At 45.1% G+C, this 14831-nt stretch overlaps 1 protein-coding gene across 1 annotated transcript in view; it reads right to left on the bottom strand.

Moving 5' to 3' along the window:
• Positions 1-14545, bottom strand: part of WDR26 (WD repeat domain 26) — a 41535-nt gene extending 26990 nt beyond the window's left edge. Inside the window, exons 1-3 of the mRNA XM_075204324.1 lie at positions 13892-14545; positions 7064-7163; positions 6801-6857 (exon numbers count right to left, since the gene is read on the bottom strand). Of these exons, the coding sequence (XP_075060425.1) occupies positions 6801-6857; positions 7064-7163; positions 13892-14172 (438 nt within the window). The 5' untranslated portion in view covers positions 14173-14545. The remainder of the gene's footprint in view (positions 1-6800; positions 6858-7063; positions 7164-13891) is intronic.
• Between the last annotated feature and the right edge of the window lie 286 nt (positions 14546-14831).

Below are 14831 nucleotides of genomic sequence, written 5' to 3' on the forward strand. Positions count from 1 at the left end.
CACAGCGGTCCTGCAGGACACCTGGGTTAATTTAAACCAAAGTGACTGCAAATCCCAGTGTGCAAAACAGACACCGTATCTGGTTGGACTGCGTTCCACAGAACCCATAAATATGAAATGAAATCTGGATTCGGGAAGCTGGATAACGTTAGGATACTCATAAGTTGCCCTTATCCATCCTCTTTAAGTGAAGCTCTATGTAGCTTCTGCACCAATCTATAATATAAATGCTTAGTGGCGTGTGTTAGTCTGTCTGTGTGTGTGGAAAAAATAAAACCAAGCTGCAGCGCCACCTGCTGGGCGGAGTTATACACTGACCTACTAAATTCTTAGTGTGTGTGGAAAAAAAAATTCAGAAAGGGCTGAAATTTGGTATACTAAGATGTTTTTAATTTGTTAATTGTTAAAAGTGTTTATAAAGATTTTAAAAAAAATATATATATATATTTCTTGAAGGAGAAGTGACAGTTGGGAGTGGTTAGTGGTTGCCGGGGGTGACAGTGGGGAGTGGTTGGTGGTTGCCGGGGGTGACAGAGTGAGAAGAGTGATTTAGGACCGCTGAGAGAGATCCCTGTGTCTGGATAGACATCTGGATAGATGTGGCGATGAAAATGAAGGATGAGGTGATGGAGAAGAATGAGGAGGTGGTGACATGTGGACAAAACCACGTTAAAAAAGGGCGCTTACGTCGGGAAGTAACGCTCTTCCCCTGAGGAGGCCTGGGCTATGGCCCAAATGCATGACAAGAACCTTTTTAACACCTTAAGTAGCTTGATTTGACTAGAATGCATGAGTATCATGCACGGGTTAACTTGTCTGATATAAGCTTCTTGGCAATCTGTGCACACTCAGTTATTGGGAAACATTCACTTATACAGCATTTAGCCATAAGAAATTTAAACTGGTGCATTTTTATGTAGAAAAAAATTTAATAAAACACACGCCAAATTATTTAAATTATACAACTATGTTACATAAACAAAATCACAGGACAGTCACAGACATGTGACTGGCATCTGAACTTCTAGAAATCCATTTTTTCCATTGTCTCTAGTGTTGCGTGATGGATAACTAGAATCACCTCTACACATTTGCATTGTGTCATGAAGAGTGTGCTAGTCTACACAACACAAACAGACATTCAATACCGGATAGAGAATGGACTGTCAGCTGACATTTCATATTGTGTTCTTTACACCAACTTTCTTTTTAACACAGCATACATTTCCTACACATGAACCAACTAAAAACAAGTAAAGCAAAAACCAACATCGCTCTAATGATAACATGTGGGCAGACCCTTAGTTCGCCTCATGAGTGGGAGTTGCAACATTGATTATTCCCAGTAAAGCGACACGGATTTTGCTGGTGCTATACAAGTAAATGATGATTCTGTCAAGATACATGAACGTGTTCCCTATACACAGCACGAGCAGCTGTGAAGGCCGACTCAGTATTCCAGAGCAGCTTACAGACTCGCTTGGACCCAGTGTCACATACAGTGGGGTTTTTGGAAAAATGAGGGACATCAAAGCATATTGAAAGCAAGGGCTTACACAAAGGTGTAAATCAGGCATTACATAAGAAAAAAAAAAAAAAAAACATCCCAGCATGTATGAAAATACTGGACAAATTTTGTTGCTTATAAATGATGGGCGCGTGGATACAAGAGGACACTTCAGGGACACTGAAAGACGAGAGATTCCTGGAGTGCGTTTGTCGGGAGTTTAACCTGCTGATGTTACTCAACTGTAGGGTCATGCTAGTATGGAATTTAGGGGGGGGGGGGGGGGGGGGGGGGGGGAATCATCTAAGAGACAGTTGTGCCTGTAATTATACACTCCAAGTGCAAGGCAAAGCAGCCGCAGATTGCATGACTGGAAATTTCAGCCTGCGGCACAAGCAGGCAGTAATAATACAGCAGCAGGGAGGACACCACGGACCAGGATATCACAGTCTACACCAGTCATCACTCCTAGCAATGCACATTGGCGAGGTCAGTGGTGTAAAGAGCGCAGATAATGAACTACAGAGCAGTGGAGGAAGGGAATATGGTCAGATAAATTATCCTTCAATGCGTTCTTTACCAACAGATGAGTGCCATGTGGGGCACCACACAAAATGACTACAGCTCCAAGTGCTTGTTTCCCAGCCGTGAAGGGTACCAATGGCTCTGTAATGCTGTGCGTTGGCACGGTTTGGGTATAGTCAGAAGATAAGGACAGTACTAATCACTGCTTAACGATATCGAGCCACTATCTCTGTTGGGCAGCACGGTGGCTCAGTGGTTGGCACTTCTGCCTCACAGCGATGGGGTCATGAGTTCAATTCCCGACCATGGCCTTATCTGTGTGGAGTTTGTATGTTCTCCCCGTGTACGCGTGGGTTTCCTTCCACACTCCAAAAGGCATTTGTGATCCCCAAACAAGAGGCTTTATCAGGATGGAAGATTCAGGTTAAACCTGGCAGTGAAGCCAGTTTCCCATGTGCTGAACCAATAGGTAAGGAAAGAACTACACAGAAAATGGTAGCTACTATGATGGGACTATGGTGTCACAATACTGGTTATCACCCGACACCCATCAATGTTACATCCAATTGTCAGCATTGACAGAGCAGAGTATGAATGAAAACCTATAAAAAAACAGCTTTAAAATAATAAAGCACATCACAAATCCATATAAAATATCAAAAGATTGATTCATACGCTAGTTCTCACAAATAAATTGAATGCACAGGGTGGTCTATAAGTGTGGAAATACACTTTTAAAACAGAACCGAGTAAGGAAATATGAATCCAGTGTCTATATATGATCTGGGTGTGGTGGGAAACGTTCTAAGGTATGTGGCCAGTATGACGGCCATCTTGGATGCAATTCTAATTTTTTAATGAGAATGTAGTCATGTCACATATCAAACAGATGCTGAATTTCATAAAACAAACAGGCATTCTTTGTTTTAACGTAACTTTATGCAATCTCAAGTTTTAACAGTTTTCTTTTGCAGGTAGTGACATTAATGACAATGGCTCTAACACACACAGAACGTGTCTGTATTGTAGCGATAACTGGAGAACGAAGCACACGTGCTATAGCAAATGATTTCAATCAATGTCACCCAAATAGGCCACCTATTAGTCACAGTGCATTTGCCAAATTTAAACAAACTGGAACAGTTGCAGATATACCAAAAAGTGGACCAGTCTGTATGTAACAAAGACATTACTTTCAAATATATAGGAATAGAGGATACAATACTATAAATAGGCTGCAGCCTAATCAGAAACACAATTGGGTATATCCTCTATATAAGAAGTATTGACAGAGAACACAATTGCAAATAATAATACGATCTTCGGATATATATTCAGCTAATATCACTCCCGCTGAACTTATTATCAGCTGCTACCACTGAAGTATGCTTTGGCCAATTCCTTCTATATAATGAGAATTCCGCTGATTTTATAGACTCATCAGGTAAATCAGCTGAACATAATTATTAGGAATCATGTCATCTCACAACACTACATATTGATACTATTGTATCCATCTCCATTACTCAATATTTGGAAGGAATGGGTTTGTTACATATATTTAAGAGAAATGTGTTATAAATAAAGGTTTTACATGGATTTGTGATATAAGTGCATTACTATTTTTCAATTTTTTATTTTTTTTAAAATATAAATATAGGTTTAGATTCACACTCAGAACTCAGCAAACTTTATTTATAAGCTGTGCGTATTCATCAAATTTAAAAGGATTATTTTAGCCAGTGGTACATTCTATTTATTGTGATAACACCATAATATTAACGGCAGGGGTGAACATGCTCATTTGAAACAGTTTGCAGTGGAAGCAGCCAACCCCACGTGGACGGCTAGGAGGGTCCTGTGTGCCGGTCACACATAACCAGATCTGGTTCATCAGACCAGATCAGTGGCCGGTTTGGACTCACAGTACACATGTAGTCTGATTACGTTCTTGTTATACATTAGTTAAAAGTTGACCGATGGAGGAAAGAGTGGAGGACATTTTCACTTCATTATTTTTTCTCTTTTTTTAATGCATCCTCTTCCCTGTACCTGCATATTAGGTTCTGTTATGATTAAATCAGTCACAACAGAAGGAGGTCCTGATATTGTAGAGTCTCTGCTAACACCGCCCCACCACTCATCCTGGCTACTCCATGTACCTATGGGCGCCGAGACTTTGAGGTAACACTAGGCCGCTGGAATGAAGCCGTGGTAGGACACAGCGGGAGCAGGCCTGACTCATTGGCCCCCTGCAATAAGTTCTGCAACATTATGACCTCCGTTATTGAGGCTCAATATCTTAGCCCCTTTCTGCACTGCAGGGGGTCCAATACTAAATAAAACCTCCTGAAGCATGAACTACCTATAAAAAGATATTACAGAAGAGAATGAACGTATTGTTATACCAGCTGTACATATCAGAACAGCCCATGAAAAACAAAAATTGCTGCAGGCTGCCATATTTATACAAATGTTTGTCCTATCGACTTGAATAAGCCGACTGTACCATATTTGCTTCAGACACTTTACCTCATTTACAGATAATACCATAGCAAAGCATTTACAATAACAATAACAATCTATTTGTCTCAGTACAGTGTCTGCTATGGGCTGTAACAGGCAGAAACCGCTGCATATCACCATTTGTACATTTATGTACATACATCTCCTACACGGGTTTTAAATGAAGTGCTTTCATTTTGTGTTTAGTTTTACAGCACTTAAAACAGGATTAACAAACACCAGCTGCTTATGTTACCCTTGCCAAAGAAAATACTGTGACAATCTGTACTAAATCTGTACCAAGTCACATCCCGATGCCATGACCAGCAAATTGAATCATTCATCACCAAATTTGGATTCCCACAGCGGAGCTGAAAATGATCCCTGTTATCATTGTTAGTATCAGTGTTAGGGGGGGGTGTAGATGGTTTTCTGCTTCTCACTGTACACCTTCTCTTGGGGAACTAATAAATGGTACCATCCCCACACTGGTGACAATCCCAACACAACCTACAGCTCAGCATATCCAAAACAGCGCTGGTCAGCTCCCATCAGGTTCCCCTTACCATCTACACCACCGCAATTTCCTTTGTCTCCAAAGATCTCTGTATAGGGTTCTCTTTAGTGAAGAGGTAATATTTCAAAGGGCATTTAGAGAGAAGGCTGCGGGAGAGCTTGTTCCTGAGTGGGTTAGTGGCCCAGGAGAAGTCTTGGGGCTAGATTTACTAAGCTGCGGGTTTGAAAAAGTGGGGATGTTGCCTATAGCAACCAATCAGATTCTAGCTGTCATTTTGTAGAAGGTACTAAATAAATGAAAGCTAGAATCTGATTGGTTGCTATAGGCAACATCCCCACTTTTTCAAACCCGCAGCTTAGTAAATCTAGCCCTTGTAGTTGAGAGGTCGATACCAGAGAGGAGAGGTCCAGGTCAGAGGCAGCTATGTTATCGTGAGAGAAGGTTTGGGATGTATAAAGGGGTTGTGGTCGTCTGGGGGTTATGTGAGCCAGAAGAGAGATTTGCATAGTGGTGATGGAAGAGGAAAAGCTTACTGTGGCATTTATGACTGTTGCTGGTCCAAGGTGGGAATGTAGGATTAAAGGAGTTTTGTTTTGTTATTATTTGGAAGCACCACACCTCGAGCTTCCATCACCCTGTGCTGTGCAAAAAGCCAGTGCTGGGGGCATGAGACTTTAGACCCTTCCCTAAAGGGAAAGGGGCCCCGTTCCTTCCCATCCTCCGGAGCCTTAAGACCCCCTAGGGGGACACGGGTTTTCAGATCCCCCCTTCGCCAAAGCTATGGGAGGTTCCCTTGACGTCTATCAACTCCCAGATCCATAAGTTCCCGCGGGGGCCGGGGTCTTCTGGCCCGTCTCCGCAGCCACGCTCAGGTTGGTCCCTTTCTTGCAGAGGTAGGCCTAAGTTTCCCCCACTTGGGAACTGGTTTTCCCGACTGCTTTGGCTCCCCCAGAAAGTTGGAGCCTCGGACTATGGGGACAGGGGTCTAAACCCAAACTCCCCAAAAAAACGAAACATGCCACAAAGAAAACAATGTGAAAAAAAGTGTATAGTGTGGTGCAAGTGTTTTGGTTGGAGCAATCCAGAAGGGATGAGCGTGGATTAGATGTAGTTGGATCTGTGGTGAGAGAGGCGTATTCTAGCACTATTATGGCGGTGACAGGATGTAAAGAGTGATCCCTCCCCTTACCTGACACTACTCACAGGAGTACACCCCTGCTGCTGGCTCAGTTTCCAGTGAGTGCACATTTTTGCCCATTCCCCAGCAGATTGTAAGCTCTAATGAGCAAGTCCATCTCTACCCTCTATTTTGTCTACCTTTAATGTTCCCATTTTATAATCTGTTTCACACACTGACCGGAGCTGCGGATACATCACAAATAAACAATGTTTTGTTTTTTTCCAGGCAAGCAGGTGCCAGTAGCTGTGGGTTGGTACATGAAAATCTCGTCATCGTCAATGCTCCTGCACACTACAAATGTCCCTTGAAAGCCCCAAAAATGTCTGTGCAGCTATAGAGTCTATGAGAGCATTGTTTCTGGTAAGAGACAATACACAAATACAATGACCTCATCAATTACACTATAAAAAAGTACATATACAACTAGAACAGCCACCAATCAGCAATAAATAGATTTTTACAACAGAAAAAAAAAAGCAGATACATTTTGTTGCATAGCAGCGAAAATACAGAAATAAATAAGATATAGGCACAATCAGTGTATTAGAACATGAAAGGTTTCTTACCATAACAGCATGAGGAGAGTGCACTAAAGACTTTAGTTCATTAAGGTCGTTTTCCGCCTGCAAAGATCAAACCGAACAGTTTTTAGAGCGCTAAAATAAAAATTCTCACAGCAGTAAAGAAAATCTCATTAATTCTGCAATGAGCGCAACACAATACAACACCTGCAAAAGTAGTTATGACATCAGATTAAAAGGAGACATTGCACACCCTATGACCAAGACCCACTGTGAAAGGTTTAACGGAGTGGAGGGATCAGTATTACCTTATCCCACTCCCCTTCCATGACATGATTGCGGAATTTGGTAGCAGAGGAATGCTCTAAGCGACATCCTGATTCTTGCATGAGGAGATCAACAGTCTGGCTGCAAGAGAGATACAGTGTCAGAAGACTGGTCAACTTACCATGACCTGTTGCCCAATACGCAGCGTAAACATTTACCATGTTAGTGGGCTACAATTCACAGCACACTCCATCTGCAAACACACACACAGTGCGCAACTGGCAGGTCGTCCTCAAATATGTTATATTATATAGTATAACTGATACATTGTGTAAGTGTTTGTATTGTTATTTAATCTAGACCAGCGACTGGCAAGCCGATACACTTGGGGGGCCCTCTAACCTTCCTAAGGGCCACACATTTACTCTTAATCTCAATAATACATTGAATCAAACAAAGCAACATAGCAGGGATTATATAACAGGTGTTACACGCTATAACAAACATCTGAAAGCAGGAAGGAGCTAGGGGCCACAGGTGAAGGCTTGGAGGGCCACATGAGGCCCTAGGGCCACCTGTTGCCTATCACTGATCCAGACAAAGCAGGCTGGTCAAAGCAGCAAGTAGACCACTCAATAATAAGCAATCACTATAAAATAGAACAGGGGTTATGTTCTTTAATCTTAATCCAGAAGCAGTATAGAGTCACCCGTGATATTCTGGGGAGTTACATGTTAACACTGCATTAGTGAAAAGGAAGCAGAACATTGTTTATTATGCAGAGCAAGAAGAGCATTGTTCTGTGATAATAACTCCACGGAGCCTGGCTACCTTACAACAATCTCATACTCCCTCAATCTTTTTAAGAAAGACCCCCAGGGTCTTAGGATTCCTCTAATTCTGCACATCCCCCATATCCAGCAGTAACAAGCTCCCTCCCTCTCCCATCACCAAAGCAGTAAGTCCTCCTCTTCCTCAGCCCCTGCTGGATGTAAACATCACCCGCCCCCCCTTTAGCCACCCTTAGAGGGCTGGCAAATATTAACCTCTTTCCTGCCTAAAGAAACGAAAAATGCACCTTCCCAAACGGCAAGATGGAAGACACAAAGGCTAGACGTGACTGTCCTCGCAGAGGAAATAAATAAATATATATATATAAGCAGACATAAGTGATCACGAGCAGCATGTTGTGTCTGACGACAGCAGTGAAGACATATTTCTGAACGTTGAGACAGGGGCTAAACATAGCTTTAACCAGATTCTCCTGAAGCACCAGTGCATGGCAATGACACCACCATTGCAAAAGCAGACAGTAAGCACTATGGTTTGCATAAGCAAGGAGCCTACAACACAGCGTGGTTACATTTGTAAACATTAGCATAGAATGCAATCCAAGTACAAATTGTGCTCATTAACAACCAGAAGGTAAAAACAAACGCTGGTGAGCAATAGCACAAAATATACTTGTAATTGGGTAGATAGGAGTGTTTATGACTACAGCCGTGATCTGTGTACAGCAATACTAGTTAAATGTATATTATATAAATATTTAAGGACGTTACACATGTTGAAAAGCCCCGAGGACCTGTTCACATATAGGGGTTGGATAAACATAAAAATGAATTAAAAACGTGTGTTTTAGATGCATTTAATGCATTTTCCTTTGGCTTTTCACATGTTGCGGTTTACCAAAGCAATCTATCGTACCGTTGGCTCACATTAACATGAGAAACAGGACATGCTGCGTCCTGACATTTTTAATGCACTTATTTAAGAAAGCATTAGTGGGACCCATCACCATATAGTCGTTTGTTCTATTTTAAATGCACATTTCATGAGGTTATTAATGAAGATGGTAGATAAGTGTGAAAGAACTCAGGATCAATTTAGTAAAAAACTAGAAGATGCCTATGGGAGCTCAGGATATTCATTCAGTAAATAAACACATTTAAAGCACAGGTCCGTACCATTACAACAGGTTTTAGTTCATTCTTCCCCTTAAAATCAATAATTCACCAGTGAGAATGCCTGTCCTCCCCAGATCGCTGCATATAGTGAGTGATATCAGGCTCTATTACATACAGATCAGGTAATATACAAGGTTTAAGAATTGGACAATCATTAATAGAAATAGATGTGACACTTGAGAGCTAGGCCTAGTAACACAGATAAGCCCATTTATAAACAGACACTGACTTGAGGCCAAGGCCAGACATGTATTTTCAGGCACACAGTTTGCATACCATGTACAGTGCCAGCTGTGTGTGTGTATATTGTATATAATATATATATATATATATATATATATATATATATATATATATATATATATATATATATATATTTTGAATACAGTACAAACTATGAAGCAGAGAATGATAAACCAAATGGCTAAAATGTGAAACTGCTTACTCCTTATACAGCAGGTTTATCTAACATACAGATTTGATCAAGGTGTCAATTGCAGGTACACAATGAGTACAGATCAACTGTTTACAGAGCAGGATGACTGCATACAATGAGCAGGGTGTCACCTGTTTATACCGAGTGGCTTGTCACTCATGGAGACTTCTGTGTCTATAGGGGGTCAGCCACCCAGATTAATAAGTAAATACATCCATAGGATGTCAGCGATTAGGATTTGATCTAAATTTTATGTGTTGTGTAACTATAAGTACCAGCATGTCCTGCCAGCTAGCAGCTGACTACCTACTGGTAATCATGCTGCATCTTGTAGTTTCACAACACCTGGAGAGCAACAGGTTGGCCAGGCCTGATCTATAGGAGGTCAGCGATCTGTGGGGAGAAGGGGGGGATTTCAATTCAGCGCCAGGTCCCTTAGAAGCCTCGCGCGATGACACACTCATAGGGAGGTTGTTGAAATTTCCGCTCATCTATAATTGGATATTTATATAGCTGGGAGTGTGCGCAGCCACACATCGCGCAAGACCCCTAAGGACCTTACGTTGAAATGAATCCCCCCCCCTAGACATCAATATATGAAAAGTCACCGATTGAGATCTCCAAGTATATATTTATTTAGAGTGTGTCTGCCTATTGGGGTCACAGACTTGAATCGGGTATTCCATGAAGGATATGAAATTTCTTTATATGAACACACCAGTGACTAAGATCTCGGTATATACTGTTCACACGAAGCGCTAGATCATGGTATATACTCTACACAGAGAAGGACGACAGCCAGTGACTCAGATCTCGGTATATACTGTACACACCAAGCGCTAGATCATGGTATATACTCTACACAGAGAAGGACGACAGCCAGTGACTCAGATCTCGGTATATACTGTACACACCAAGCAGAGTGAGCACTAGATCATGGTATATACTCTACACAGAGAAGGACGACAGTCAGTGACTGAGATCTCGGTATATACAGGTACACCCAGCACGGGCCTGTAACACAGATCTCAGTATGTACTTTGCGCATTACCATAGTGACAGCTAATGACTCAGATCTCATACATACAGCTCAGTGACCGCCTGTAACACAGCTCTCGGTATATACTGTACACAGAGCGAGCCACGTGTGACCAGGATCCCAGTGAACGTACGCAACAGTCAGTGGCCCAGATCCCGGTATATATGACTAGGATCTCGGTATAAGCGACACAGACCCTGGTATAAGTGACACAGATCTTGGTATGCGACAGCTGCCGGTATATATATGCAACAGTGACACAGAACTCAGTATGTACGTGACAATGACCCAGATCTGGGTATACACAACTAGGATCTCTGTGTATGTAACACAGATACCACTATATAAGTGACACAGATTACATTATAAGTGACAGATCCCGGTGTATATATGCGACAGTAGCACAAATCTTGGTATAGGTGACAGATCTGGGTATACATGACTAGGATATTGATATACATGTGACACAGATCCCAGTGTACATAAGTGACTGACACAAATCTCAGTATACAGATCACTTACAGATTCCGGAGTATATATGCGACAGGAACACAGATCTGGATATATACAACTAGGATATCGGTATATACGTGACACAGACTGCAGTATATAAGTGACAGATCTCAATATATATTACTAGGATCTTTGTATAAAAATGACAGGGACACAGATGTCGGTATACATAACTAGGACCTGGATCTCTATATAAGTGACAGTGACCCATATCTGGGTATAAAAGTGACAGATCTCGGTATACAAGTGACAGTGACCCAGATATGAGTATTTAAATAACAGTAACACAGATCTCGGTATATAAGTGACAGGGGCCCACATCTAGGTATAGAGGTGCCACAGATCTCGGTATATAAGTGACAGGGGCCCACATCTAGGTATATAGGTGCCACAGATCTCGGTATAAGTGACAGGGGCCCACATCTAGGTATAGAGGTGCCACAGATCTCGGTATATAAGTGACAGGGGCCCACATCTGGGTATAGAGGTGCCACAATCTCAGTGACACAGATCTCGGTATAGACCAGTGACATGGGCCCACATCTAGGTATAGAGGTGCCACAGATCTCGGTATAGACCAGTGACAGGGGCCCACATCTAGGTATAGAGGTGCCACAGATCTCGGTATAGACCAGTGACAGGGGCCCAGATCCCGGTATAGACCAGTGACAGGGGCCCAGATCCCGGTATAGACCAGTGACAGGGGCCCAGATCCCGGTATAGACCAGTGACAGGGGCCCAGATCCCGGTATAGACCAGTGACAGGGGCCCAGATCCCGGTATAGACCAGTGACAGGGGCCCAGATCCCGGTATAGACCAGTGACAGGGGCCCAGATCCCGGTATAGACCAGTGACAGGGGCCCAGATCCCGGTATAGACCAGTGACAGGGGCCCAGATCCCGGTATAGACCAGTGACAGGGGCCCAGATCCCGGTATAGACCAGTGACAGGGGCCCAGATCCCGGTATAGACCAGTGACAGGGGCCCAGATCTCGGTATAGACCAGTGACAGGGGCCCAGATCTCGGTGTAGATCAGTGACAGGGGCCCATATCTCGGTGTAGATCAGTGACAGGGGCCCATATCTCAGTGTATATAAGTGACAGGGGCCCATATCTCAGTGTATATAAGTGACAGGGGCCCATATCTCGGTGTATATAAGTGACAGGGGCCCATATCTCGGTGTATATAAGTGACAGGGGCCCAGATCTCAGTATGCATCAGTGACAGGGGCCCAGATCTCGGTATAGACAAGTGACAGGGGCCCAGATCTCGGTATATACAATTGACAGGGGCCCAGATCTCGGTATACACAAGTGACAGGGGCCCAGATCTCGGTATACACAAGTGACAGGGGCCCAGATCTCGGTATACACAAGTGACAGGGGCCCAGATCTCGGTATATACAAGTGACAGGGGCCCAGATCTCGGTATAGACAAGTGACATGGGCCCATATCTCGGTATATATCAGTGACAGGGGCCCATATCTCGGTATATATCAGTGACAGGGGCCCATATCTCGGTATATATCAGTGACAGGGGCCCATATCTCGGTATATATCAGTGACAGGGGCCCATATCTCGGTATATATCAGTGACAGGGGCCCATATCTCGGTATATATCAGTGACAGGGGCCCATATCTCGGTATATATCAGTGACAGGGGCCCATATCTCGGTATATATCAGTGACAGGGGCCCATATCTCGGTATATATCAGTGACAGGGGCCCATATCTCGGTATATATCAGTGACAGGGGCCCATATCTCGGTATATATCAGTGACAGGGGCCCATATCTCGGTATATATCAGTGACAGGGGCCCATATCTCGGTATATATCAGTGACAGGGGCCCATATCTCGGTATATATCAGTGACAGGGGCCCATATCTCGGTATATATCAGTGACAGGGGCCCATATCTCGGTATATATCAGTGACAGGGGCCCATATCTCGGTATATATCAGTGACAGGGGCCCATATCTCAGCATGCATCAGTGACAGGGGCCCAGATCTCGGTATAGACAAGTGACAGGGGCCCAGATCTCGGTATATACAAGTGACAGGGGCCCAGATCTCGGTATATACAATTGACAGGGGCCCAGATCTCGGTATATACAAGTGACAGGGGCCCAGATCTCGGTATATACAAGTGACAGGGGCCCAGATCTCGGTATATACAAGTGACAGGGGCCCAGATCTCGGTATATACAAGTGACAGGGGCCCAGATCTCGGTATATACAAGTGACAGGGGCCCAGATCTCGGTATAGACAAGTGACATGGGCCCAGATCTCGGTATAGACAAGTGACATGGGCCCAGATCTCGGTATATATCAGTGACAGGGGCCCATATCTCGGTATATATCAGTGACAGGGGCCCATATCTCGGTATATATCAGTGACAGGGGCCCATATCTCGGTATATATCAGAGACAGGGGCCCATATCTCGGTATATATCAGAGACAGGGGCCCATATCTCGGTATATATCAGAGACAGGGGCCCATATCTCGGTATATATCAGTGACAGGGGCCCATATCTCGGTATATATCAGTGACAGGGGCCCATATCTCGGTATATATCAGTGGCAGGGGCCCATATCTCGGTATATATCAGTGGCAGGGGCCCATATCTCGGTATATATCAGTGACAGGGGCCCATATCTCGGTATATATCAGTGACAGGGGCTCATATCTCGGTATATATCAGTGACAGGGGCCCATATCTCGGTATATATCAGTGACAGGGGCCCATATCTCGGTATATATCAGTGACAGGGGCCCATATCTCGGTATATATCAGTGACAGGGGCCCATATCTCGGTATAGATCAGTGACAGGGGCCCATATCTCGGTATAGATCAGTGACAGGGGCCCACATCTCGGTCCCACAGAGCCGGGCTCGCACTTACTTGAGGCCCAGGCCGTGCAGGTGTTGTCCTATCAGCCGGATGACGTCCTCGTCCGCCTGGCTCAGCCGCTTCTTCTTCTTGATGCCCGGCGGCTCCGGGGCAGTGGCGGCGGCTGCGGCCCCGTTGTTGCTGGTGCTAAGCAGCCCGTTGGAGTGAGCCAGGTCCCCACCGGAGGACTCCCCGTTCTGGGCCGTGGAGGAGGAGGAGGAGGAGGAGGGGGGTGACCCGCTCCCCGGCTCCTGCCCGCCCGAGCCCCCCGACGCCGCCCCGTTGGCCTGCATGTTCCCCCCGCTGACACCTCTGCCGAGTATGACGAGAGCCGGGAGACCTGCCTCTCCTGCCGCCTCCTCCGAGGCTCGGAGCTTCTTCCGCGGGGGAGGGGATGCTCGGCCGGTGTCCGAGTCTGAGGAGGAGGAAGCGGAGGCCAGAGTTTCCTCTCCGAGAGCGGCCGTGGTTGGTGGCCGACGGAAGGAGGGGGCTGGAGAGATGACACTGCGCGGTCCCCCTCCCGGGGGGGGAGGTGAGGGGGGAGCGGGGAGGAGGGAGGGGGAGAATCCGCGGCCGTTACTCGGCACCGGGGCTGTCACAGGCGGCTTCCCCTCAGCTGCGGCACTAATGGAGTCCGGTCCCCTGACGTCACCGGAAATGCCTATACTGGGACCGCGCTCACTTCCGGCCTGGGGGGAGGAGACCCGGAGACTGTCAACAACACGGCGTGACGGGGGCCTGTCCTCCGAGCACCAGGGGCTGACCAGCCGCTGTCCGAGTGTGGCATGCTGGGACTTGTAGTTTTACAGGGACATCGGGGTCATAGCGGTCTCCGGCTCTCTGCCTAATGGGAAACTACAAGTCCCAGAATGCACTTCACCTCTAGGTACACTACTGCTGGATAGCACTAAAAAAGGCTCCAGGTCTTCCTCATGGCATGCTGGGACTAGTA

The sequence above is a fragment of the Mixophyes fleayi genome, chromosome 3, assembly GCF_038048845.1.
Source record: "Mixophyes fleayi isolate aMixFle1 chromosome 3, aMixFle1.hap1, whole genome shotgun sequence".
NCBI lineage: Eukaryota > Metazoa > Chordata > Amphibia > Anura > Limnodynastidae > Mixophyes > Mixophyes fleayi.